Source organism: Cololabis saira, chromosome 3 (assembly GCF_033807715.1).
Source record: "Cololabis saira isolate AMF1-May2022 chromosome 3, fColSai1.1, whole genome shotgun sequence".
Taxonomy (NCBI): domain Eukaryota; kingdom Metazoa; phylum Chordata; class Actinopteri; order Beloniformes; family Belonidae; genus Cololabis; species Cololabis saira.
The window spans coordinates 22,091,821-22,117,938 of record NC_084589.1 but is presented as its reverse complement, the minus strand read 5'-3'; the positions used below and the strand labels follow the sequence as shown (position 1 = coordinate 22,117,938).

The 26,118-nt window shown below is 39.5% G+C and overlaps 3 protein-coding genes across 3 annotated transcripts; 1 reads left to right on the top strand and 2 right to left on the bottom strand.

The window, feature by feature from the left end:
* Positions 1 to 495: 495 nt before the first annotated feature.
* On the bottom strand, positions 496 to 4,318 carry has1 (hyaluronan synthase 1). The gene is made up of 5 exons (XM_061716565.1): positions 4,178 to 4,318; positions 2,703 to 3,403; positions 2,393 to 2,618; positions 2,163 to 2,295; positions 496 to 2,056 (listed from the first exon to the last, which is right to left on the bottom strand). Exons 2-5 carry the CDS (start codon positions 3,396 to 3,398, stop codon positions 1,375 to 1,377), a joined length of 1,737 nt encoding a protein of 578 aa, XP_061572549.1. The 5' UTR covers positions 3,399 to 3,403; positions 4,178 to 4,318; the 3' UTR covers positions 496 to 1,374.
* A 3,937-nt stretch (positions 4,319 to 8,255) lies between these two features.
* Positions 8,256 to 10,855, bottom strand: LOC133428951 (trypsin-3-like). Its single transcript, XM_061716592.1, has 5 exons — positions 10,797 to 10,855; positions 10,552 to 10,705; positions 10,151 to 10,413; positions 9,935 to 10,071; positions 8,256 to 8,452 (listed from the first exon to the last, which is right to left on the bottom strand). Exons 1-5 carry the CDS (start codon positions 10,828 to 10,830, stop codon positions 8,303 to 8,305), a joined length of 738 nt encoding a protein of 245 aa, XP_061572576.1. The 5' UTR covers positions 10,831 to 10,855; the 3' UTR covers positions 8,256 to 8,302.
* An 11,505-nt stretch (positions 10,856 to 22,360) lies between these two features.
* Positions 22,361 to 25,877, top strand: LOC133428737 (chemerin-like receptor 1). The gene is made up of 2 exons (XM_061716577.1): positions 22,361 to 22,434; positions 23,022 to 25,877. The coding sequence occupies exon 2, from the start codon at positions 23,036 to 23,038 to the stop codon at positions 24,194 to 24,196; it is 1,161 nt and encodes a 386-aa protein (XP_061572561.1). The 5' UTR covers positions 22,361 to 22,434; positions 23,022 to 23,035; the 3' UTR covers positions 24,197 to 25,877.
* Positions 25,878 to 26,118: the final 241 nt, after the last annotated feature.

Genomic DNA, 26,118 nt, shown 5'->3' with positions numbered 1-26,118 from the left:
CATTTTGCAACAGAATGTGTGACTCTAAGTTTTTGTATCAGCACATTCATGTCAGGGGATTGTGTCTGTTCAAAATGAACAGAAATGCCTTGTACACTGTAAATGTTATTTCCAGAATCATTATGCTTTTTGATTTTTCTGATTAATTACAATCATTTCATGACAAAATCTTTTTATTTTTATTCCAACTTTATAGGCAGCAATGTACATGTGACGTCCATCCATCCATCCACCAGGTTTGATTTATCAAGAGGGATATTTATTTATTTTCCTACTCTTCAGATATTTTTTGTTTATATCCCTGAATTATAGCAATGAGTTGTCATTGGTTTTTGATCACCTTTTCAGTTAAACTGTTGTAAATAATTACAAAATAAATCGAGCAGAAAAAACACAGCTGATCTTGTGACATTAAAAAGATTTTTTTAATTGAAACAAGTTTCCCAGAGGATTTTCACATTTTTAGAACATTTCAAGTTATTACAACACATATGTTGCTTAGAAAATACACATAAAAAAGGTTCACACGTGTATACTGCCTTTTAACATGATCCATGTTGTAAATATTTCTTTTCAAAATGTGTATTGATCTTTAAATTAAAAGATGAACAAGTCAACCACCTGAACCACAGCCACCACCAACAGGTCTTTGACTCTTTTTTTTTTTTATGAAACATTTAACAAATTGTGCTTTCACATTTCACACATATACAGTAAATGTAAAACCAATGTCTTATCAAACTGTCCCCGTTGCTTGATGTTTCTTTACATGACACCATGCTTTGTTCAGAGATGTACAGTGTCGTTCTCTGCTCGTTAGAGTAATATACTCCACTGGAGTTTTCTGCATTTTCAAGTAAGTCTGCAAAGTTGCAGAGGTGCAGTCTGGCAGTGTAATAGCAGCAAAAGTGGTGCAATAAGGTCAACCAAACTGACGCACTGGCATTTCCTTGGAATGGATTTCTTTGCAACATCAGTCATATTGTCACATGCATACATGAACAGTGTTTTCAAAATACACACATTGTTGTTTTTTTTTTTAAATAACCTCACTTTAATCAATACTAAAAACAAATCAGAACAGAAATGTTTACATCCTTACATATCTTAAATAAATATCTCATAAAAGGCCTTCTTCCTCATTGTTCAGTGAAGAGAAGTTTGAGAAGCAAAAATGTATCCAAAAAGCTTCTTTACAGTTTCAACAAAAGTGCAACAATACATCCATATGAAAAAAATCATTTGTCCTTTTATGTTGGACCCACTTTTGGGAGTTTTTCAAAACAAACATTCCTTTTTTTTTGTTAAATTGGGGAGACAAAATAAATAAAACTGCTTAAATAAGATTGAATTCAAATAAATAATATTCCCTCCTCAAACATACACACGCAGTTTGTATTTTTCGGCTCGCTTTCTGCACACCTTGCGGAAGAACACCCAGTAGAGCAGTACCATAATTAGCCAGTAGCACAGGTACGCCACGCTGCCAAAAATAAGAAACTTAGTTTCCATTATCTTGGCTGCAGAAGTCCAGTTCATTTTGCTCTCCTTGTAGATTGTGTAACCAAGACCACCTAATAAAATACCGACCCACACTGACAGAGGTAGGAGTGGGATGTAGTTACCAACAATCTTGCGCCTGCCTGACGTCCCCCAGCTGCTTTTATTCATTGTGAGGATGGCGAAGTACTTCGCAGGCAGCAAGCTGGTCATGTACAGAGCAGAATACAGCGACATAAACACCATCGTAGCACTCTGGCGCAGGAGACAGGCGTAACCGGCTTTCACTAGTCCGATGATCTGGATGCAGCACAAAATCCAGAGGATGTCCCACAGCGTGCCAGTCCAGAACAGCTGAATAATGGTGGCGGTGACAAAGAAAGGGAAAATACCTGAAACGATGGACTCGTAGGTCATCCAGAGATGGTGTTTGTGCCACCACATTGCATTGTAGAGCCATTCGCGGAAGTACGATTTTGTCCAGCGGGTTTGCTGGTTGAGCCAGCGAAGAAACTGAGCGGGTGTTTCTGTGTAACATTTGGAGCGTGCTGTGTATCTATAAGACAAAAAACTCTATGAAACCTTCACATTTAACATTTATGCATGTTCAAAAGTTCACTGTATGTTATTTATTTCCAAGTTTTTAATGCAAGGGTACGTACTTCGTGGCGTAGCCCATACTCAGCATACGGTTTGTGAGATGCCTGTCATCACCAAATGTGCAGTGAGTTCCCAAAAACTTCTGATTGTACCAAGACTCCAAAAACTGCTGAAGGATGTCATTTCTGTACAGACCTGAGGAAATTCCAAACAGTAAAGGAAATATTAGTTCCAGTATGTTACAAAAGTGTATTAACGAGTACTTATGCCTCGTACTCCACATCTTCCTTACCCAGAGGACCACTTATGCAGGACACACAGTTGAAGAAGGACTGGCAGGCCCTCTCGATGTTGAACGCCATCCAGTATCTGAGACTGCTCATGAAGCTGATGTAAGATTCTTTGAGGTTGAGGATCATCACATCCCCTCCCACAGCACCGTACTTGGGGTTACTCTCCAACACCTTACACAGCTCCACTGTGGCTAAAGAGTCCAGCTTTGTGTCTGAATCACACACCTGAGGAAGATATTTGTGGCATTAATAATGTACAACTCTTTATTCTCATTGAATATGAATGATATGAATGAAAAAAGAAGATACCTGTATATAGTCGACTGCTGAGCCAAGTGCTTTAAACGCTGTGTACATCACCTCCCGCTTGCCTCCCCACTTCTGCATGATGCACACACACCTCTTGGTCTGGATTAAGCGCTCCACTTCTTTTCGCTGTTGGTCCTCTCCCGCTACATAATCGTTGGCATCTTCCGGGTCCATTACTGTTGGCATTTCTACATCGTGCTGGACCTGGAGGGGATCCCATGTATGGTAATTGTTCTTCCACACATAAAAGCCAGGGTCCTCATCAGCAAAAACCTCCGTGAACATGTCCATCATGTAGCGATCGTCGTCTGAGTTCCCATCTATCACCATAATGATGCGCATCAGCTCAGGTGGGTACTTGAGCGCCTTGACAGAGTTGAGGCACTCTCTTAGATAGCTGGGGTCCTCTTGGTAAGCAGATATAGTGAAGCCAATAGTTTTGGTAAAAGTGCATGGTTCTGTGCGGGCTTTCATTCGCCGGTGCTCAATAAAGGCAAAGAGGCTCTGAACCAGCACATGCAGTGAGAGCAGAAGTCCATAAAAGCCGAAGGAGATGATTCCAAACGTGGACGTCACCAGCTGGAAACCCGCAACATAGGCCCACACCATGAGACCCAGAACCAGCAGTGCAAAGAGGAAGGTGAAGATGGCACGGACTATTGAGCCCAGCTTTTTTAATAAAGGCTTCAGCTCCATTGTTTCTGTAGACACAGAGATACAGAGACATCGCACATTAGTATGGCTTCCAGATAGCGAGCACAAGACATAAATAACTAAAATATTCTGGAGTTTATTAATAGAAAAGAAAAAACATTGTTAATACCAAAAACATGAAAAGACACAATGGAACAGCTAAGATAAGGTGTTTAGAATAATACTTACTGAATAATGTTGAGATATATATACATATATATATATATATATATATATATATATATATATATATATATATATATATATATATATATATTAGTATAATATACAGTAGAGGCGATCCAATCCGGGTATCAGCCATAGAAATAGCCAACTTTTTTTATTGCGTATTTTCTAAATCTCGTGTCAGTCAACCTCAAGATAATATGTCCACAAAATAAAACTACATAATATTCTAAAAATATATAATATATATATATATATATATTATATATATATATATATATATATATATATATATATATATATATATACATATATATATATATATATATATATACATATACATATACATATATATATATATATATATATATATATATATATACATATACATATACACTGCTTTATATTATTACTTTACATATACATAGGCTTTATTGACATATATGGTACTGATTTAAAGGAGTATAAACGCTAAAAGCAGGCATTAGGGGTTTGTCTTCACGCACAATTGATCCTATTAATTCATTCCATCATTTTTAATCCACGTGCTCGCTACAAATAAAGGAAAAAGCAAGGTAAAGATAAAATAACCCCACCTGATGTCTCGTCCACACATCTACCGGCGGTAGCTCGTGTCCTCCGGATGAAGGTTGTTGGATTCCCTGTCTTGAAGCAGGGATGGAGCCACGTGCGCGCCTTTTATGTGCAGAGAATTAACAAGTCTGCGCGCAGTCATTGACTCCTCTGACGTCACGAGCAAGGCGGTGGTCCCTCCAGCTGAGGACATCAGTTAGTTTAGCGGAGAGATGCGTGTTTGTTGTTTCTTTCCTTTCTTTACCATGGAGATATTTAACCTGTGAACTCCTAGAAACAAAACTAGTCTCCGACAGGAAAACAAGACCCTCCCAAACGTTTTGGGGTGAATAGATGCTAAGAAGATGGTGAAAGGCTTGACTTTTTGAATAGCGTGTATTTGTCTTTTTTATAAATTTACGTATTCGGGTTTTTCATCATAATTTCTTACCTAAGTTTAATTCAATTTAATTTAATTAGATTTCATTTTTACAAATTCCCATTTGTAACTTCAAAGTCTTGTTTATGGACATTATTCCACTAACTCTTAAAGTACATTCAATATAGTTTATCTCAGACAGAAACTACTGCAGTTTTAATTGTGTCTCATGTTATTCTGTTTTATTTTATCTCTTATGGCTGTGATTTGTTTCTGTTTCGTCCACAATCATTTTACAAATGATTATTAGCCATTGGAGACAGATAGTTTTGTGTATCTGAAGTTATTTTCATGATTTGCTTTAGAGTATCACCAAAAAACACTATCTCTATTCATGAAGTCGATTTTTTAATAGTTCGTGTTAGTCCTTTTAACCCTGAGCGAAGGGAGATCCCTGTGTTACAAATTCAGATTGTTTACAAGCTCTATGTTGCCCTCTTCTGGCTATTATTGAGAGCTGCAAGTAAAGACGTGCGTTGTGTTAAAAGTGTGAAAGGTTTTATTTTATTTTATTCATTTAACAGCTATGGACTGTTATCGCAGAATGATAAATCCAGGTTTGACAAAGTAAAAGGAAATCTTTTTGGGGATTCTGCTGTTACTTTCAATACTGTGGTTCATTTCTGGATATAAACTGAATATCTAACTTTTCTTTTGACAGATTGTTGTGACAATGAATGTGGTCAGAATTAATACCCCTCAAGTGGTTGTTGCCCTCAAGTTACACCTGATAAATAATATAGCTTTCAACCCTTACCTGAGCAATCTGCCAACATTTGAACCCCACTTAAAAAGCTCCATTAATATGGCTATTCTGACTTTTTCAAGAGGGGTTAAAAGATTTTCAAACTTTGGAGAAGAAAATGACTATACCTCAAAAAAATCAGCATTTTCAAAAAATATAGTTGCTGCTGGACTTCAAAGTCAGAGGTTAAAGAACTATGATCAGTGGCATATAAAAGCCAGACTAAATACATGAATGGGGTCTGTCTTTTGGTCTGATCAGAACAAACATGAGCTAGGTATGGATGTTGCTTTTGTTTGGCGACGGAAGGTAGAGACCCTCAACTACAACAGCACAGTTCCCACACGTAAACATGGGCGTAGAGGTATTATGCTGTGCAGCTATTTTGCTGCTTCATGCAGAGGGAACCTTTTTAGTTACATAGGATCATAAAAAGATGGGAATAATATGACACTCTGTGGAATAATGTAAAGAAATCTGGTGCCAGTCTATCTTTTAGATCTGCTCTTGGTTTTCTGAAAGAACAGTTAACAAAAATGTATATTTAAATTTGTGCAAAAGTTTTGGGGGCGTCTAAATCAAGGTGCTGGAGTGGCTTTTCAAGGTTCAAAGTTCAAGGTTCAAGGTTCACTTTATTGTCATACCAAAAGTCGAAGTACAAGTGGAACGAAATGTCTTGCCACTGGCTCAAAGCAAGCAATAAAAACAATTAAAACACTAAAAACTCTAAACACGAAAAGATAAGAACACTAGGCTAAAAACTAAAACGCTGCGTGCAGTACTCTAGACAGTTGTTGTCGAGGGTAGACAGGAAACAGGTACTGTTTATTTAAAAGTCTTATGGAGTGGGGGAAAAAACTGTCATGGAGCCTGGCTGTTCTGCACCTGTCGCTCAGAAACCTTCTGCCTGAGGGCAGGAGGGGGAACTTTCCATGGTCAGGATGGGTGGGAGCCGCCAGGATTTTGTTTGCCCTTGATAGGCAACGACTGTGTGCAATGTTCAGAGCCCAGATCTGAGTTCTGTTGAGAGTCTGTGGAGGGAGATCAAGGTCACTGTTCTGAAAACCAGGCAATTTGGACGAGCTGGAATAATTTGCAGTGGAAGAATTGACAACGATCCCTCATGACATGTGCCCACTTAGAAACTACCCCCGTTAGTGGACTAATAACTTTGGCTTTAGCAGTTTAGTTTGATAGAAATGGGTCTTTGTTCCTTTGGATCCAAGTAAACACTATTGACTACGTTCATTTCCACTGAAAGGTCCATCGTTTTCTTTGATTTCATAAAGGGGCCTAATTCTTTTAACATAAACCATCGCTCTAAATAAATAAAACGCTCTCCAGTATGGTTCACTGGGCTGCCTCCAATGTCCTGACTGAAACCATGATTATATCCCTGGAGAGGTTCTCTGCAGAGAAATCTGTTGACCGCTTATGAGGGTCCACACCCTTAGCCACTGGGGTTGGCATGAGCCATCAACACATTCATGTCAGACACGAATAGAAGCCACCAGGATGCTGATGTCATACGGAGAGTCCACTCTTGTTCAGGGATGGTGGCTTACAGGAAATGCTATTGAATGTGGGCATTACTTTTTCTTTAATTGTTATTATCAATGAACGTTACAATACTGGGTTGTTTTGTGAACATGGTGCAGTAGTTTATTCATTATGTTCCCCTGAACTGTCCATGTGTTACTGTCAATGTAAACTTTTCTCGAAGCGTATGACACCATTTGAATCCCTGTGACAAATATGATAGTTTAAATATAAGGAATGCATTATTCAACTCATTCTTTTATTTTTTTCTTAATCCATTCGCTATGTCACGTGTTAACTGTATTCAGTATTTTAGTGGAATTTCTTTCTCCTTTCTCTCCTTTTAGGTGAAAAGATTATGGCCAAACTGCTGGGTTTTACCAACATATGGCTAACTAATGATTATAGGTACTGAGGGTTTATCTGCAGAAGTGTGCAACCGCATCAACCTGCAATAGCTTCTAACGAACCCGTAAACATAGTTGTTGGAACGGTTTGTGAAAAACTCACAACACAAACATCTGTGTTGCTACAAATAACATCCCATTCAAGGCCTTGTTCTATAGCAATGAATTATTTTTTTTCTGCACATACGCGAAAGCCTTTGGAAACCTTGTTAGGCTCCAGTGTTTATGCGGCGGTGGAGCAAGAGCCTGGTGACTCACTCACAAGCTGTGCACCACACCCTGGCAAACAGAATTGCTTCAATCATTTTTGAGGTTTTTCTAAAAGAGTTTAAGCATATGTTATTTGTTTGATGCTGGACTTCTTGGTTTTAGGATATTGCTGAATTAGTTATTATAATCCCATCGTCTTAATCTGCGAGAGAGCAGGTTTTGTGTTTCATTATCAGTGATGTCGGAGTGTCAGTTTATCATCAGCATGCTTGACGGAGTTTCAACCCACAGAGAGCAGTGTTGCAGTATGTTCCACAGTTTGTGATTTACTGCTGGGTGACTCTAAGTATTGGGGTTTTTTTTCCACTACAGAAGCATTTTTTAATGTAAGATGATCAGCCCTTTCATTATTAAGCTTCTAGCTGTAAATTTTATGACAGCATGGGGATTCAACAACATTTCTTACACTACTAGACATTCGTCATTTACTGCCATGCCAACTGCTATGAAATGTATTTATTCAGCTTTTCAAAGTGTTATATTTATGAGGCACTTGCTTTACTCACTTGTTGAGTAACATCCTGCAAGTACATAATCTATAAGAAGCTGAAATTGCTGACAATAAGAGACCAACAACTGTCAAAGCGACCAACACAGGGGTGCTGGGGTCTCTCTGGGGGGCTTGAGGGGGTGCAAAAGGTTAAAATGTTTAACAACCACGGACTCAGAGACCAGTAAGAACCACACTGTATACAAAGAAATCGCCTTGTTGTTGATTTTTATGATCCAGATTTGATTTCTCACATGCTCAGTTAGACTTCATCGTCTCCTTGATCCAGGACACGTAGTTACAGACTTTTGTGTAGACTCCAGGCTTATTTCTCAGAGCACAGCCATGGCCCCAGGACACAACGCCTTGGATCTCTCCATCGCATATCAGGGGACCCCCCGAGTCCCCCTGAGGTTGAAAAAGATGAAAAAGATGACAGGTTATTCTTCAGCAGTAAACATGCTGTACTGAAGAAAAAAAAATCTGAAAAAAAGATAAGAAGGTCTATAAAATGCATATTAAAAACAAATGCAGGGGTTTTTACAGAAACTTAATAAAAAAAATTTATTGTAAAGCAGCACAAGCGAGTTTTTCATTTAAGAGAAGGTGTCAACAAGCTCTCACACCCTCCCATTCCTGCTCCAAAACCGGTCAAAGTAAGTTTGGACTCCCATTCCAGTTTTTTCCAGCAATGACTGAGTACAGTAGCTCTTTACGTCATAATGTCACACATCAACAACTACAAAACTAGTTGCAGAGCTAAAGTGTAGCTCATGGCAGAGATCATCAGAGAGGCAACTATGACATAAAGTGTCATAAAAAGCATTAAGAGCTTCTGAGCCTCTGAACTCCCTGGGGTGTTTTAATTGTGCCATGAATCAAAGATGTTTCATGTTTTTGCTCATCAGTTTAAGATAATTTCTTAATATACAACATTTGCATTTCAGTTGGTAAGCACATTTGTTTGTTGTTTTTTTGTTGTTTTTTAATTGGGATGATAATGCTTTTACCACTTTGCAATGTTGGAATTCCTTCTCGGAACATTTTAAAGCTATTCTGGCAAGCCCTTCAATTATTTTGTCTCATTCATCCCAGCAGCAGTACGATGTCATCATTGTCACTTCTGATTTCGAAAATCTCTTCCCGATCGGGGTCAGGGCAGTGCAGAACCCACAGCCTCGTCTTCTTCAGCTACGCCATGGTAACGTCTGCAGAATATGGCTTTGCAGCGTCTGGTAGTAAAAATGCGTGGACATCCATGGATAAGGTTTACTTCTTAAGGCAACATGTGTTGCCTTAAGAACGGATTAGTGCTGCCATTACTCAGGTGTAAGTGACTTTGCCAAAGGTAAACACTGTCTCCTGCAGCTTACGCTGTTTACAAATGAAATTTCTTGATGCAGTGCCATAAACAGACTTGGAAATGTTGGTTTGCCCTTTACAGAATACATGTCTTCTGGATTCCTTTAATGTTTTAATGTTGTCATGGACTGTATAAGGAAGAAATAGCCAAATCCCTGCCAATATATTTTTGAGGAACACATTTTCCAACATTTTTGTGATTTCCTCACTTATTTGTACACAGACTATCATCTACCCATATTTGTACTTCACAGACTCAAGATTTTTATGTATTTTCTTCAATTAATTCATTTTATTTTTGCCTAATTGTGATTACGGTCTATAAATACATACAATCAAACTGAGGAGGAAAAATGTGAAATATCTTGGATCTATACAAAAATCTCTTCTGCAAAAGATGAATATGAAAGTAAATATAAAAACCACTGCACTACATATTTAGTTTTGTTTTGTTTGTTTTGTCCTTATTCTTCATTGTGCCACTGTTGTAACTGGTTTGTGTTGCAACAGCTATAAGCCATAAATTACCTGACAGGAATCCTTCCCTCCCGTCAGATATCCGGCACAGATCATATTTTCAGTGATTTGAAAAGGATATGCGTTAAAGCAGGTGTCATCACTCAAGAGAGGGACTTCCAGGCACTGCAGTTCATGCGGAAACCTTGCTGTGAAGACACAAGAATCATTAATGCCTGACATTTACTTAGTTTTTGAAGTGTTCTCATATAAACAGAGTGAACTCACAACCCTCATTGCTGGGACGAATACTCCCCCATCCAGATACCTGGCACAAAGTCCCATCAATGCCGCAGGCGGAAGGAAGCGCCGCAGGTTTCACATAGCTGTTCAGAGTGGCAGGTTGACTCAGCTTTATCAGCATGATGTCACTATCCTGCGTGCGGGGATTGTAGTCAGGATGGCGAATGAACATGGAGGACATGATGTGCTGCTCAGTTCCTTCAGGTTCCCAGATGTCATGCTCTCCCAGTCGGACTTCTACATTTGACCTCAAAATTTTGAATGTTTTAGTTAGTTTATTCACTCTGCTTTGCTCCTACAAATCTTGTAGCGTAAATATATAAATGCCAGGCAGTGGCCTGTTTACATCCTGCGAAAAGAAAGATGTTAGTGATTATGTTTCTTACTTTGATCTGCAGTGTGCAGCAGAGAGCACCCACTCATCAGACAGAAGAATCCCGCCGCAGAAGTTGTACCCATCGAAGAGCGACACTTGGTGCGGCACAGAGTTTTTTGGGCACTCGTAGCCGCCAACAATCTTGCCATCCTCTTTGAGGGCAGCTGGAGATTGAAAAATGATAAGAGTGCTGGTATAAATCAGTCAAATTCTTGCGCTACTCAGTTACCCTTTTTCATAAAATCTGCTCTATACCTGCCACTCCAAAAAGGAAAATGAAAAGCTTCATGTCTTCAGGTGCACTCGGCAGTAGATTACTGTGCACTTACTCGCCTAGTTTTGGTATTTAAGTCCTCTTATCTCCTTTTTCTCAAGGTCCTCTATCACCTCAAACAGTAAACATCTGTTATATTTCCCTGGTCATACTGGGCTGAATGTAAACTGTGACAACACTGTGAACCTAAAAATATGTTTGCAGACAGTTGACATTTCCAACACATTTGAAATTGGTGCCTGTAACCTTTATATTGATTTATGCAATATAATGGGACTCAAGGTGGTTTAAGCACATTTTGTTGTCTTTGGAAAACTGTCATTTTCAAAAACATCTGGACTTTTATATGCATATATACATACACAAACAGATAAACTAATATAATGCTGTAAAAAGCTGTATATATTAATATGTAAAACACATGACATGAGAAGTTTTTCGCATGTCACATTCTAAACATAGTCAAATGTAATTTTACCACAGAATGTCATACAGTGTCAACATTTTCAGCTTTCTTTTTTTTTTTATTATTATTTATTAATGACCACACAGCCAGGCTGGTGGAATTTGTTTCTCTGCATTTAACCCATCTCTAATTAGACTAGAGAGCAGTGGGCTGCCATATAAACGGCCCCCGGGGAGCGGTTGGGGTTGAGGGCCTTGCTCAGGGGCCCAGGGTGGTTGACCTGGGTTGCATTCTGGGGGCTTGAACCTGGTCCTCCAGTCCACTTCTGCAACCACTAGGCTACCACTCCCCCAACTGTCTTGTAACAGACATTGGACGTTCATGAGGGTTTTTTCACACTGACACCATTTAGCTCGATCAGTGTGAGCAAAATGCAAAATGTGCGTCTAGATCCTGCGACGACGCGCATTACTTTTCTCAGTCAAAAGTGTTACCATTGCGATGCTAGACACCAAAAAGCGACGCCCCCCCTTTCATCTGATTGGTCCATATTTGATAGTTCCTACTTTCTGCCATAACTTTTGAATGGTTTGACATAAAGAGTCGTGGGTGGTGTCATCGGACTCGGTTTTGAGTACTTGACTTTCATTGACCTGATTTAGCCCCGCCCCTTCTTCTGATTGGTCAATATTTGATAGTCCCTATTTTATGCTATAACTTTTGAATGGTATGACATACAAAGTCGGGGTGGTGTCATCAGACTCGGTTTTGACTCCTTCACCTTAATTGGTTCAAATTAGCCCTGCCTTTTCTTCTGATTGGTCGATATTTGATAGTTCCTATTTTCTGTCATATTTTTTGAATGGTTTGACATAAAGAGTCAGGGTGGTGTCATCGGATTTAGTTTTGAGTCCTTGATCTTTATGGGTGAAAATTGCACGCGTGAGGGCACGTTCATCGCTGCTTGCAGCTTTAATTTTCTGCTTATCTTTCTAGGGGGGTCTTGAGCCTCCTCTGAAGGGACATGGCCAAAACACCTCCCTGTCTGGTAATCTGCAAAGCACGCTGACATGATATCTAAATCACCTTCGCTGGAGTCTACTATCATCCTATCAACTCCCACTCTATAGCTATGAGTGATGGCATCCAAACTTCAGAGAAAGTGTCTATACTTTGAATGAGGTAACGTCAAATGTAACCAAACTGAATTGTGTCCTGTCACACTGGAGTTGCTGTCATCAGAAGTTGAGAAAAGTAGACCTATGAGGGAAGTGGTAGCCTAGTGGTTGCAAAGGAGGGCTGGAGTCTGGACGACCCAGGTTCAAGCCCTGGATTGCAACCAAGGTCAACCACTTTGGGCCCCTGAGCAAGGCCCTTAACCCTTACTGCTCCCTGGGCGCCGTGCACAGACCACTGCTATAAGTTTGACTAGAGAATGGGTTAAATGCAGAGAAAGAATTTCCCCATTGTGGGATTAATAAGGGAAACATTTTATAATAATACATTTTATTTATATAGCGCTTTTCAAGGCACTCAAAGACGCTTATTCAGGCTTCTCACCGATCAGTTTGTGGCTACAATCTTTTAAGAACAGCATTCTGTGAAATAAGCAAAAAATACATGTGATGAAGCACCTGTAATAACAAACATGAACAATGACAATAAAGAATCTTGAATCATGAATCTTGAAGTTAGAGATTCATCCTCAGCTGCGCACCCCAGTGACTATTTCCTTTCACTGAATCAAATAGACCCACATAATTTGCAAAATTAAAAACACAATCCTAAAATGGCCAAAATGGGAGCTCCCACCATTTGGCCTTGTTTAGAAATCCATCCCGAAGGTTATGAGCAGGGCCCATACAGTGGTGGTCCGACCTCAAAGTTTAGATCACCAATGCTTCCACCTTAGATCTTTGTTCTGCCCATGTAGCAGCTATTGCTAATCCTGCATGTGGTGGTTCAACAGAAATGTCCTCTTTGCTCTAGCCAGCATTTATTTGTGGCTTAAAAGTGACTGCTCCATGTGGACATGCCGGCTGAACTGTGACAGTAGCAGATTATGATCCATCATGTTGCGGCTTTCCTGTCCTTCTAAGGGCCGCTTCAGAGTTAGTTGTTAGATATTTGCATGACACGCTGCTGCTGACAGAGAAGCTTGCTGAGTCCAAAGGAAGTTTTATGGTGTTTAATAACAAAACTCACTCACAAAGGCCTTCCGATTACACTCGCTTATTGGTTATAAAGCGTGTACACTGCCTGCAAACGTGTAATCGGAGTAATCAAACAGAACAAAGCGGATCAAACCAATAGAAACCTGAATAATCAATGTATGGGTCCTACACATCAATAACAAAAAACAAGAAATCCACTCTTCATGTGTGTTTCTATTAATTGAAGAAAGGTGGCTGCTGTTTGTTAACTGCCACCTGTGTGATGAATCTTGGATTATGATATGCCACAAAGGATGCACTCGATCCAGCCTCCTGAGCTGAGGAAAATAAGGATATATTTGAAGACCACATTTCAAGGAGTACTTGAAATAGGACAGCCTACTACACTGCATAGCTGTGATGCAGCTGGATTTCAAATGCAGCCTTCACAGGATAAGGCCACTGAATTGGGACAAAGCTTATGATCTCACTTGATCCTGAAAACTCAGCCTGTTTCAGCCAGTTGGTGGAAGTGATCTCTATGTTTTGTCATCGCTGAGGACCTGACAGTTTCAATCCCTCTATGTATGGAGTGTGTCATTATTTCACTGGTAAAAGATATACTGGATTATATCAAATGACTAAAAAGGTTAACCTTGCACACTATTAGGATAATTGTGGAAGTGTGGAAGCAATATAAAGAAATCTAATATGTTCAATTAAAAAAACGTTTTCCTGAAACATTGCATTGAAACTTTATATTGGTAACAGATAAGTGGAACCTTACTGCTTCTCTCTCTCTGATGTAAATAAGAGACATTTGAAGGTTACTCTGTACTTTCACTGATAGGGAATTGTGAAATTGCTGTTGAGTCAGTGCCTCAGAACAGAGACGTACTGACAGGTACCAGGCTCCGTTACTCATGTATGAGCAAAGGTGTTTATCAACACGAGGAATACCATTTAAACTGGAGGGCACGCTTACCGAAACCCTATGATTATACACTTAAGGGTAAAATATTACACATTCCTGCCCACCACAGGCAGGTTCTCTCCCCTCTTATTACGATGAGGCACTTCGATTGTCTGTCCCACCCCTTACAAACCTGCATTTAATTTAAATTAAAATGCAATAAAGTTGAGGCACAGTCAAATGTATATGAAAACAGAAGAAAAACACTGCAATCTTTTAAAATGTCTTGAAAAAAGCCATACCAACTGCTGATAATAGGTTTTTTCTTTCTTTCTAAGCAGACTTTTTCAGCCCTTCTTTGAAAAGATGACACATTTTCCAGACATCTTAATTCAATTTCTTCACATATTTTGGTCAGAATAACATAGAGAGTACAAAAGTGCCTGTTTTAACCGGTTTTCCCTTCTTCATAGCAGCTGATTTAAGTGGGTGGAGTCAGCATCTCAATACCCCTCCCAACTCCCCAACCCGCACCCAGCCTTCTGCATGGTGTGCCTCTTGTGAACTCTTGTCACACAGCTTTGCTCTATCCACTGTATAGGAACAGAAAATGCTGCAGTTTGTGAAATTAGCGGAAACTGAAGATGAAGGCAGGATCATTCGACTCAAATCTAGGTCTATGATGTCATGTGCACAGCGCATCGTGGGAGGGGAGCTTCCACCACCAACTTCACGAGAGACGTTGTGTGGCTAAGGCCCACAACATTATCCGGGACATCCATCACCCCAGCCATAGCCTGTTCCAGCCACTGCCGCACCCACGGCCGGGCAAACGGTACCGGTGCATACAGAGCAGCACCACCAGATTCCTGAACAGTTTTTATCTGTCAGCAAATAGATTGCTGAACAAGACCTAGTTCTTGTGAAAGACTGAACTGAAGACTTTTATATCATACATACAAGCCCAAGACTATTTATCGTTTTTTTCTATCCTTTTATTCCACTTACTGTTTTTATGTTTTTACGTAGATTATTCATGCACTATGCACTTTGTTTTTATGTCTATCTTTTAACTGCAAATGATGAGCCTGCACAAACAAGTTTTTTTATCCATGTTACTGAGTAATATGATGTGACAATAAAGATTGATTGATTGATTGGTTGATTGGTTGATTGATTGATTGATTGATTGATTGATCGATTGATTGATCTATTGATTGATTGATTGATTGATTGATTGATTGATTGATTGATTGATTGATTGATTGATTGATTGATTGATTGATTGATTGATTGATTGATTGATTGATTGATTGATTGATTGATTGATAGCCCCGTGCAAATCTAAACGCCTCACTTAAATGAAGTATTTTCAGACCCACACAAAGTGACAGTTTTGGGTTATCTCAAAATGTATGAGTTGGCTGTCACTTCAGAGACCTAACTGTGCTCATTCAAATGCAGGAAAACGAAAATCATGTGTCCTCTTTAATCTATTCCTATGTTGATACTGAACAGCTTCATGTTTGATGAGCTCTTACTTACATAATATCATTTCTTTATGTGTTGGGGTATTATAAAAACCTGTTGTTGTTGTTTTGAAACAACTGTTTATCCTTTTTTTTGGAGATACAGTGACATGAAAACATATGTGAACTCATAAGGCACCTTACATACAATACAAAGTAGAAGTAGAAGTAAAGTAATATACGTAGGTGTGAACACCCAGCCAGGATGACTCTAAAGGCTCAATGCAGAACGGACAAAAAAACAGGTTAAATAATTCCTGAAGAATACTGAGTATGATGTAAAGTACATAAAGAGCACAAGAGCATCATTAAAACAACAACCTAACAGGGAAGTATGGTGGGGCTAGCTTCACGGCCTCAGGGCCTCCACCACTCCCCAACACTACTGAATTATTCTAAAGGGATGAAGTCAGAGTGGTGCTCAGCAGTAGTTGGGTGATACAGCAGGAAAATGCCTCTGGAATAAATCCATCACAGAAGGAATTCAGAAAAAGAAAATTCACCTTTTGGAAATACTCAGTCAAAGCAGTGACCTTAAACCCACAGAGCTCCGAAATGAGTATCAGAAATTCCACAAATCCAAATCCAGAGCTGTCAAAAGTGTTTTGTTTGAAGTTTTTATTGCCAAAGACGTTTCTACCACCTTACTAGTCTAACTTTCCCACTTTTTTCCTCCAGAGTGGCGAATGTTTAAAGGCTGTGTTTATTGATGAAAAAGATGTGACAATTGAATAACATGAAAACTTTTTTTTTGTAATTGTCACTGCAAAATTAAAGTTTGCAAAGTTTGGCTTATTTTTTTGTTTCACAATGAATCAAATACAGCTCTTACTAAAAGAATCATGCTGTGTATATGAGGAATGTGTTTGTCCTACTGAAATCAACAAGATCAACAATACAAGAAAACAATATTTTGTCTCCATCCCAGTCCGGTTTCAGATCAAATTTCTCAACAACCACAGCTCTTCTAAAATTCACAAATGATACATTTACAGCTTCTGAAAATGGTAAACTCACTGTTGCAATATTTCTGAATCTGAAAGTTTTGACATTGTTGATCACTACCTTCTACTGGACAAACTTTACTCAATTGGTATCTCTAGAAACTCTCTTCTTTGGTTCAACTCATATCTCAATTCATTACATCTCTTTAAAATTCACTATTCTCCAATCTCAATAAACCATGTAGTTGTTTCTAGTGGTATTGCCTTCTCATTTTTTTTTAAACACAATGTATCTATTTTTTTCATGTATTGTATAATAATGATGATGACAATGACTATTATTAATATTGTTGTTCTTGTTGTTATTACTGTGTTATATACAGTATTTACTTGTGCTCTTTGGGTGTGGTAGGTCTTGGGGACTGGTGTGTGGGCGGGTTTGTGTGTGAGAGCCTTATGTATTATGTATGTTGTATGTGACTGTTTTGTACTGTGTTGTATGTTTTATGTTGGACCCTCTCGAAAACAAAATGAATCATCTCAAGGGATGATAAAATTTATCACATCATCCCTAAACATGATCATTTCTAGATGGCGATATATTGCACTCTATATTGTCAGTTTATTGGGTTTCCTGCTGCTGTCACAGACGCGCTACTAACTTATGCCACATTAACTCATGGCACCCAAACCATAACAGATGCAGGCTTTTAAATCGCATTTGAGATTACAAGCAGGACGTGCCTCTCCTACAAGCAGGACGGCCCTCTCCTACAAGCAGGACGGCCCTCTCCTACAAGCAGGACGTCCCTCTCCTAAAAATGTGGTGCAATTCAAAGTTTTGATTCATCAAACCACAGGCCAGTTTTCCAAATTACTCAATCTTAAATGAGCCGAGGCTCAGAGAAGGAAGCAGTATTTCTGGATTATGTTTTTGTGTTTCTTTCTTTGTATGCCACACTTTTAACTCTATCATGGACTCATCTGACAAAAAATGATAAAACTTTATTGAAACATTTTCTGAATGAAATTCAAAATAAGCTTATAGACTTTTTCAGTTTCTACATTTGCACTGAATTCAATTAAATATGACTGTTGGAAATATATTTAAAATTCATGTATCTAGCTTTACGCGTCCACAGCACCCCAACATTTTGGGAAAGCCACTGTATTTGTTAACTATAAACAGCCGTAGAAATATCTTCACTGAAAGGATTAAAAAAAAAAAGAATAAGAAAGCTTGTAGCTGTTTTCTCTTGGATTCAATTTCAATAGACCTGCTTGTAAATTTTCTCTGCATCCTACATCAGAGAACAGAGGCTGCAGAGCATTGCTGAAAGCCTCCACTGCCTTTATTAGTGGGAACTAAGTAGACAATTTCATCTAAAATGTGCACTAAATGGAAACATTGACACATCAGCTGCTCTGGTGGAAAAGTCTTTGACTGTCTCACATATGACACTTGAATGGCTCTCTAGTTCCACATTAGATATATATGTACAGTATATATATATATATATATATATATATATATATATATATATATATATATATATATATATATATATATGAGAGAGAGACAGAGAGAGCGACGGAGAGAGAGAAAGAGAGAGAGAGAGAGAGAGAGAGAGAGAGAGAGAGAGAGAGAGAGAGAGAGAGAGAGAGAGAGAGAGAGAGAGTTAAAAAGATCATAATGTAATTGTTGTTTCAATAAATAATGTAGTTTAAAAACAAACTAAAGGTTTTTGACATTTAACTGCTCTTCTTTTGGTTATAAAAGAAGCAAAGAACAAAACCTCCATTCACCATATTGCACCCCCTATTCAGTCAGTTCCGGTTCCCCAAATGTCATTCCTCTGCCCCTCAAAATACTCTCGGACAGAGGGAGACGAGCATGCTGCATTGCCAGGCTTGTTTTCTGTCAGACAGAGGTGATTATTCATATCCCGTAGGTTTGCTGACGGGGACCAGACGCTGTGGTTGGAAGTAGCGACGAATGTAAGGAAGTGGTTTGGGTTATTGAGGTTAAGCTTTTTTCCCCGTGTGTGGTGTATACATGGCAAAAAAGAGAAAAGAGTAAGTAAGTCGTACAAATGAAAACTGATGGCAACACTTTTGATTCTGAAAAACAAAATTCCTGACCCCTCCGCAGCTGTGAGACGAGGATTTGATTTCCAGTCAACACCGCAGGAGGGTCAACAAACCTTTGGGTTTTCGAAACGCTGCAGATTTCGGCTGATTGTGTATTTCTGGCTGCACAAGTGGGGTGTAAAAGTATCAGCGCAGCAGATCATTCTGCTCAACTACAAAATGAGATATAGATTTACAAACTTTTCAAAATTCCAAAAAGACGCAGGGTCACAGAAACAGCCATGAAAAGTATGGGGTGTATTACGGTGACGCTTGGAGTCGCAGTGTGTCATTAGTGCTTCAGCGTCCCACACACAAAGAAACACACGCACACACAAACACAAACACAGACACACACACACATGTTGCATACATTTGATGTTCGTTTTTTAGACTTCTCTAGGCTGCTGCATTAAACAATTACCCCACCACCCCCCCAAAAAAATCCAAAGACCAACTGTTCATATTATGTTTTGCTCAAACTGAATTCCCTGAAAACCTCCACTGGTTGTTTTACACACCCAAATTGGTATTTGTGTGGCACACACATAATTACACGTTTGGTTGGTAAATCAAGAACTCTGGCTAGCCCTGGGCTCTGAAGGCTTCCCTCAAACTATAGCCTTGAGATGGCTATTAATATCCCATACAGACACCAGCAAAACGCTCTGCCTTTATGTTCTGAGACTGCACGACTTCAAGCTGCACAGCAGGAACCCAAAAACGCACAGTTTACATGCAAAGGCATTGATACCGGTAGATGTACTGCACAAAAGAATTGTGATCAAATTATTAAAGTAGTTATGCTGTCTAGACTGAGGCTAAAACAGGGGTGCAATTCAGTATTATTATAAATGGAGCTGAGCAGTACAGTGTAGTTTTTAGGGGAGATGAAAAAAAGATAACCCGGTCAGTTTATTTTAAACAGTTTCCTGCAAGTTTTAGAAAGTGCTTTTGGTTTTGGTCCCAAATATCGCTCACTGGGGAAGCATTTCAAATCTTGAATATTTATGTAAAAGACAAAGATAACAGAGTAGTGGGTCCTCCTACACACACAAGGAAGGGTGTTGCTCTGAACACATGCAGGGGCCGAGGTCACGCAAGCAGACACATAATAGCCATGTAGAGTTACTCCCCCCACTCTCAATTCTTCCTCCCCCTCACATCTGGACTCCTGGCAGGATCTAGTTCTTGTGTGGGGTGTGTTTACATTAGCAGGGGACCCGGTTTTGGGGTTGGGCAGGTTCTGGAAGCTCACACCGTGTGAATCTGATCAGTTCAAGATTTCCTGCCTTATTGCTGCCATCCCACAGAAAACAGTTAGATTTATTGTCTTGACCTTCTGAATGGAATTTGAATAATTGCCACTGTGGACTGGCAAGCTACCCAATATGCCCACCACCACCATAAAACCCTCACTAGGATGGAGTGGGTGTGGAACATGATTAGATAGAAACATTGCACTTTTAATTGAATTTGGCCCAAACTAAGATATTTCCTCTTTTCACTAAAAGTTTCTTCAATATCCTGCAGAGAACAATCAGTACATAGCCAATAAAATGTGTGTGGGTGGTGGAGAAGCGAAATCAAAATAAGGAGGGACTATGTGGGAGGAAATATGAGCGTGAGGTCAAACTCAGATGAGGTATTTCTTCCCCACTGAAAGGTCTTTACGCAGGAAACATGAAGTTGATTTTCACTGTCTGCAGCTGACACTCCCCCACATCCATGTTGCTCCCATTAAACTGTATCTCAGGTGGTTTTGCTGTTCCTCCTGATACCACTGCTATCATGCTTTATAGAACTCTACTTTTTTTTATGTTCTAGTCTGATCTAAACAACAAATCCTGTTTATGGAAATTACATGATTCAGGAATGGCGGACTTAGGGCTACTATAAACATGCTGTAGATCATTTGATAGATCTTAAGGAACAGTCTTGAGTTAAAACAAAGTTAGGTCTATTATTATATGGTAAAGAATATATACTTTAATTAGGGATCAAAACTAAATAAATCAAAGAGAGAATGTGTACAAAAGAAATGTATTAAAAAAGACCTCTACCCAGTACACTTCCTGTACACCTACGAATCCAAATGACCTCTTGTTGGTCCATTCATGCTTACAAAAGTAGAATAGCGCTTTTTGATCTTGCCAGAGGCTAAACTGCCCTTTATTTTGACATAGGTCTTTTGTTCCGAGTGTTAACATTAATTCCCATTTTGCTGCAAACAGATGTTCTTACGCAATCGTTTGGGTCACATCACTTTTGTCCCTACTAAAATTTTGCATTCCTTACCATTTAATCACGGCCCCATTTTTATAATTCTCAAATGTTTTTAACTTTAAAAACTGTTTTGTGAAGTGGAATATGAGAAGGATACAACGCATTAATCCATACTGTATGTTATGCTATCTGCAGTGACAAAAGAATGTCACATCTATAGTACCTGCCATTATTTTTCATGAATGGTTACAAATAATATTATAAAGCAGAAATGAAGCAATAAAAATACTTATTAATGGACCTAAAGTGCATTATATACCCAACTTTCCACAGAAAGTTTAAGTAAAATCTGACAACATATATAGCATATGTGTGTGTGTGTGTGTGTGTGTGTGTGTGTGTGTGTGTGTGTGTGTGTGTGTGTGTGTGTGTGTGTGTGTGTGTGTGTGTGTGTGTGTGTGTGTGTGTGTGTGTGTGTGTGTGTGTGTGTGTGTGTGTGTCAAACAGCACAGTGGTGTCCCAGGCTGAAAACAAGAGACATAATAAAAGCATACGTGCGCCAATGTCAAGCCGAACAGTCAACACAGAGCAATTACACCTAACCTCAAGCAAACAGAAGATCAACCCATGAGGAGAAAACATGTTACGCAGCAGCAGGATGGTTGGTGGGCGTATATGAGCAGCCAAAGCTCCACTCTCTCTCTCTCAGGTAGTCATCTCAGAAACCCTCAATTTATGCATTTAGTTGTTTGGTTAGACAGTGTTTTCACCTTTGGAGTTTCCCAAAAGACTCATACCATATCTAAGAAAAAACATGTCTTGGCAGGAATTAAATCAGAGTTTCATGTGAGTAAGTTTGCAGCTCTTGTACATAAAGACATGAAGTGGCTTTGAGAGCATGGAAAAATGAATCACGTGTGTGTCATATATGTATGTTCACTGCTTCCTCACTGGCTGCACATTAAGAAAGCCCCTGAGTTACAGATGAGAATGTTTCTGTGCGGTTTTCTTGCAATGCTGAAGTTTAACTAGACCTCAGACTGAAGGCTGATTTCTGGTCCCGCGTTAAATCGACGCAGAGCCTACGCCGTAGGGATACGCGTCGCCGCGTACTCTACGCCGTACACTCTGCGTTGTTGTAACGCGGAACCATAAATCAGCCTTAAATGAGCCTGCAAGGACGGCGCAACTGGAGCGCCCGCCCTGGCGCGACGTCACACAATGAAGGAGTCAGGAGTCAGGACTGAGAAAACTTCTCCAGATGACTGAAAGCTGAACGGAGGACACCACCGACCCAACACCGGCCCATGTCAGACAGGTAACACGTTATTGATTTCTAAAACACCTGAAAATATAAGCATTTATGCAGGAATCACAAAAGGGGAAAAAAGAAGACATGGGAAATATCTCAACAAGAATACTGAAGTCGACTTATTATTAATTGTATTGCAGCTTGAAAACTGTACGCGCGTGTTATGATAAATATATGATGTCCACGGTCCGTGGGAAGGCTTTCGTTTACGTTTTTACTGTAGTGAGATTGAGAACAAACGCTTCAACCCATCACTTCCAGTTCCCCCTTGTTCTTATGGGAATGTCGATGTGGGGAAATTGATGCGCGGTTTGCGTCTGCGGGGTCGAGTTATAAGTCACTTTTGAAACTTTCTGCAAAGTATATTTGTATTTATGCCTTTTATATGACTCATGCTGCATTACAGCCCATCGTGAAAAATTGAGACTTTGATGAAATAACTTCAGATTATAAAAATGAGAATTGCCTGATTAAGTCACATCCTAAAGGTTTAGTGGGCTGCAATCAGATTTATGGAAAATTATTTGTATCTGTTTTATTTAACATTAAGAGGAAAAGTAAAGCTTAACAAATTATTTTTGCTTTTATTGCAGGTTCTAAAAAAAAAATGATGGAGCTAATGACCACTTCCCCTTTCAATCACTTCAATTCAGCTTATGAACTTGGGAGAAATGGCTCTCTGTATGATGAAGGTGATGAGTACGACTACAGAGATGACCATGGAGATGACAACGAGCTGGGGGAGCTGAAGCAGTCCCTCAAAATCATGTCTCTCATTGTTTACTGCCTGGCCTTTGTCCTCGGTGTGCTCGGGAACGGAGTGGTTATCTGGGTGACCGGCTTCAAAATGAAGCAAACCGTCAATACGGTGTGGTTCCTCAACCTGGCTGTGGCCGACTTCCTCTTCACAGCATTCCTGCCTCTCAGCGTGACTTACACAGCTATGGATTTCCACTGGCCTTTTGGGAAGTTCATGTGCAAGCTGAACACCACCATAAGCTTCCTGAACATGTTTGCCAGCGTCTACATCCTGGTGGTGATCAGCGTGGACAGATGTGTGTCCGTGGTGTGGCCCGTCTGGGCCCAGAACCACAGAAATGTGCGCAAGGCTTCCTGTGTGAGTCTGTGTGTTTGGGTGCTGGCTTTGATTCTCAGTTCTCCGTACTTCATCTTCAGGGACACGGGGCCGGCACTGCACAGCAAAGACATCATCAACTGCTTCAACAACTTCGCTTTCTCTGATGACTATCAGACCCAATCCATCATTCAACTGCGACATTTTCGCCATCAGGCCATGACCATCACTCGCTTCCTCCTGGGGTTTGTCATCCCGTTCACTGTCATCGTCTCCTGTTATGCCGTCATAATCCACCGTCTCAGAAGAAACCCTGCCCTGGCTAGTCAATCGAGTCGCCCATTTAAGATAATCGCTGCCATTATCATCATTTTCTTCCTCTGCTGGGCTCCTTTTCACATCATGGGTCTAATTGAGTTGGTGAATCACACTATGGAAAATGAAAATGAAACTTTAGACCATGTCATCATCATTGGAGTACCTATAGCCACCAGCCTGGCCTTCCTCAACAGCTGCCTGAACCCACTGCTTTATGTGTTCATGGGCCAAGATTTCAAGGATAAAGTCCGTAAATCCATCCTGAATGTTTTGGAGAATGCCTTCCAGGAGGAAGTGTCTCGCTCGTACACCTACACAAACTCAATGGTCACCATTCGGAGCAAAGACAAGTCAGTGTCTGATGCTGAGGTGTAATGATCAGACTGACTGAAACAAAGACTTAAGACTGTACAGAGTAAATGTGACTGTATAACAAATAACTTTTTGTTTGGTCGAGTACTTGTAGTGTTTCATTGTGCAACTTTATTTTCTCTCGATACTTAATGACTAATTTCTTTTGCCTGACAAAGATGATAAGTAAGAAGTTGCAGTTACTGAAATGCATGACATTGAAAAGTTGTACCTCAAAGAGTACGCAAAGAGTAAGCTTTAAACTCAGTATCCACATTAATGGAAACATGGAGTTCAACCACACTAAAAACAGGGAAATACAAGTTCAATTTCACAACTTTCTCCATATTTTTCATTACAGCATAACGAAATTGGCCTTATGACACTTCCTGAATCCAACTGTGGGCGAGCAAATTCTGTAAATAATAGTAAAGATTACAGTTACGCTGTTGAACCAGACTTTGTTTCAATAAACTAATAAAGCTGATTGACTGCTATGTCTGCTTCAGGTTTAGATAATAATGTAATTTACCTTTGATATTTATTACCAGGACAGTCTAACGTAACATCTATGAAAGGAAAAACATAAGACGATGATGTTATTGTGCTTAAAGGAGCAGCTGTGCTGTATCATTAGCTTTTGCAGGGTGAGTGTATGGAGCTTGGCCAGCCATCCTTATTCTGTTCATCTTCAACACAAACTACTCTGGTTCTTCAGGATTCAGCTTTGTTTCCAGAGGATTGACCCTCGGGAAATCCAGGTACTGCTACTGGCTGGGCTTACAACCAGAGAAATTAAGCATGTAATGCAGGCAGAGCGACAACCAGATTTGTATCAATGAAGCGTCTTCAAAACAACGTACAGAGTAGACGGGATACTGCTGAATGAATTCTGCGTACTCCTTTCAAGGTGTTATGATTCTGCAGCAAACTGGCTTGTTTTCCAATAGTGGTTCTCGGATGCTCCTGTATCAGTCATTGCATAAAGCGCCGCCCTCTGTGATTGCTTTGCTACCTTCTGTACAATGGCTATGAATGGGGAGGTACCATTTCATGAGAGAGAGTTCTGTAAAGTGAATGGTTACAGCTGGCCAGACTCGAGAGTATGCGCCCTCTAATGTATATTGGACCACAAATGTTATTTGAGTCACAATAAGGTGTGAAAAACAGTAAATATCCACCAATGCCTCACAGCTTAGAAGCACAAGTATGTCACCAGTTTGAATACAAAAAAGAATCTCTGATCTGTGATCTGTGTATGTGTTAACCACACACGCGACTCATCTCAGCACATTTTCTTCCCACAGACCAGTAGAGGGAACTGTTTTTATATATAAAGATCTTAACGGTTAAAAGACAGCAACTTTAAGAATAAAAACACACAGACAGTATACTCCATCTACTCCACTATTATATCTCAGAGAACAGAATAAAAATCTTTAAATGTTCTCTTTTTCTATCTATTAATCTCATTTAAGCAAGAAGTGTAAAATCATGAGTCATATGCATTTTACAGAGATTATTTTAAGTCACGTGTTGCTATTATTTGTAGAGTTGACAGTATGAAGTTCATAGATCCTGCTGGTGTCTTCAAGCAGCATCAGTGTGAGAGTGTCCTTTTATGAGATATACTGTCACCCATGTAACCTTCAATGTGTTCCCTGACTTGTAAGTCCCTTCAGATAAAAATATCAATAAAATAAATGGAATATATCAGTATCATGCTTTTTTTTTTATCAAATTTTTTGCTGCAGAAAGCCATTTTAGGTCATATAGAGGGAAATCAGTTGGTTAAAGTTTTATGTGCAAGCTTCTCAAAGAAAAATGAAAACTCAGGAATATTGGAGCATTTATCTCTACTGTGAGTTTTAGCCCCTGTCACATGTTTACTGTTGCTGCAGACATCTTCAGTTTTATCAGACTTTTATCATTACTTACTGGCCTGT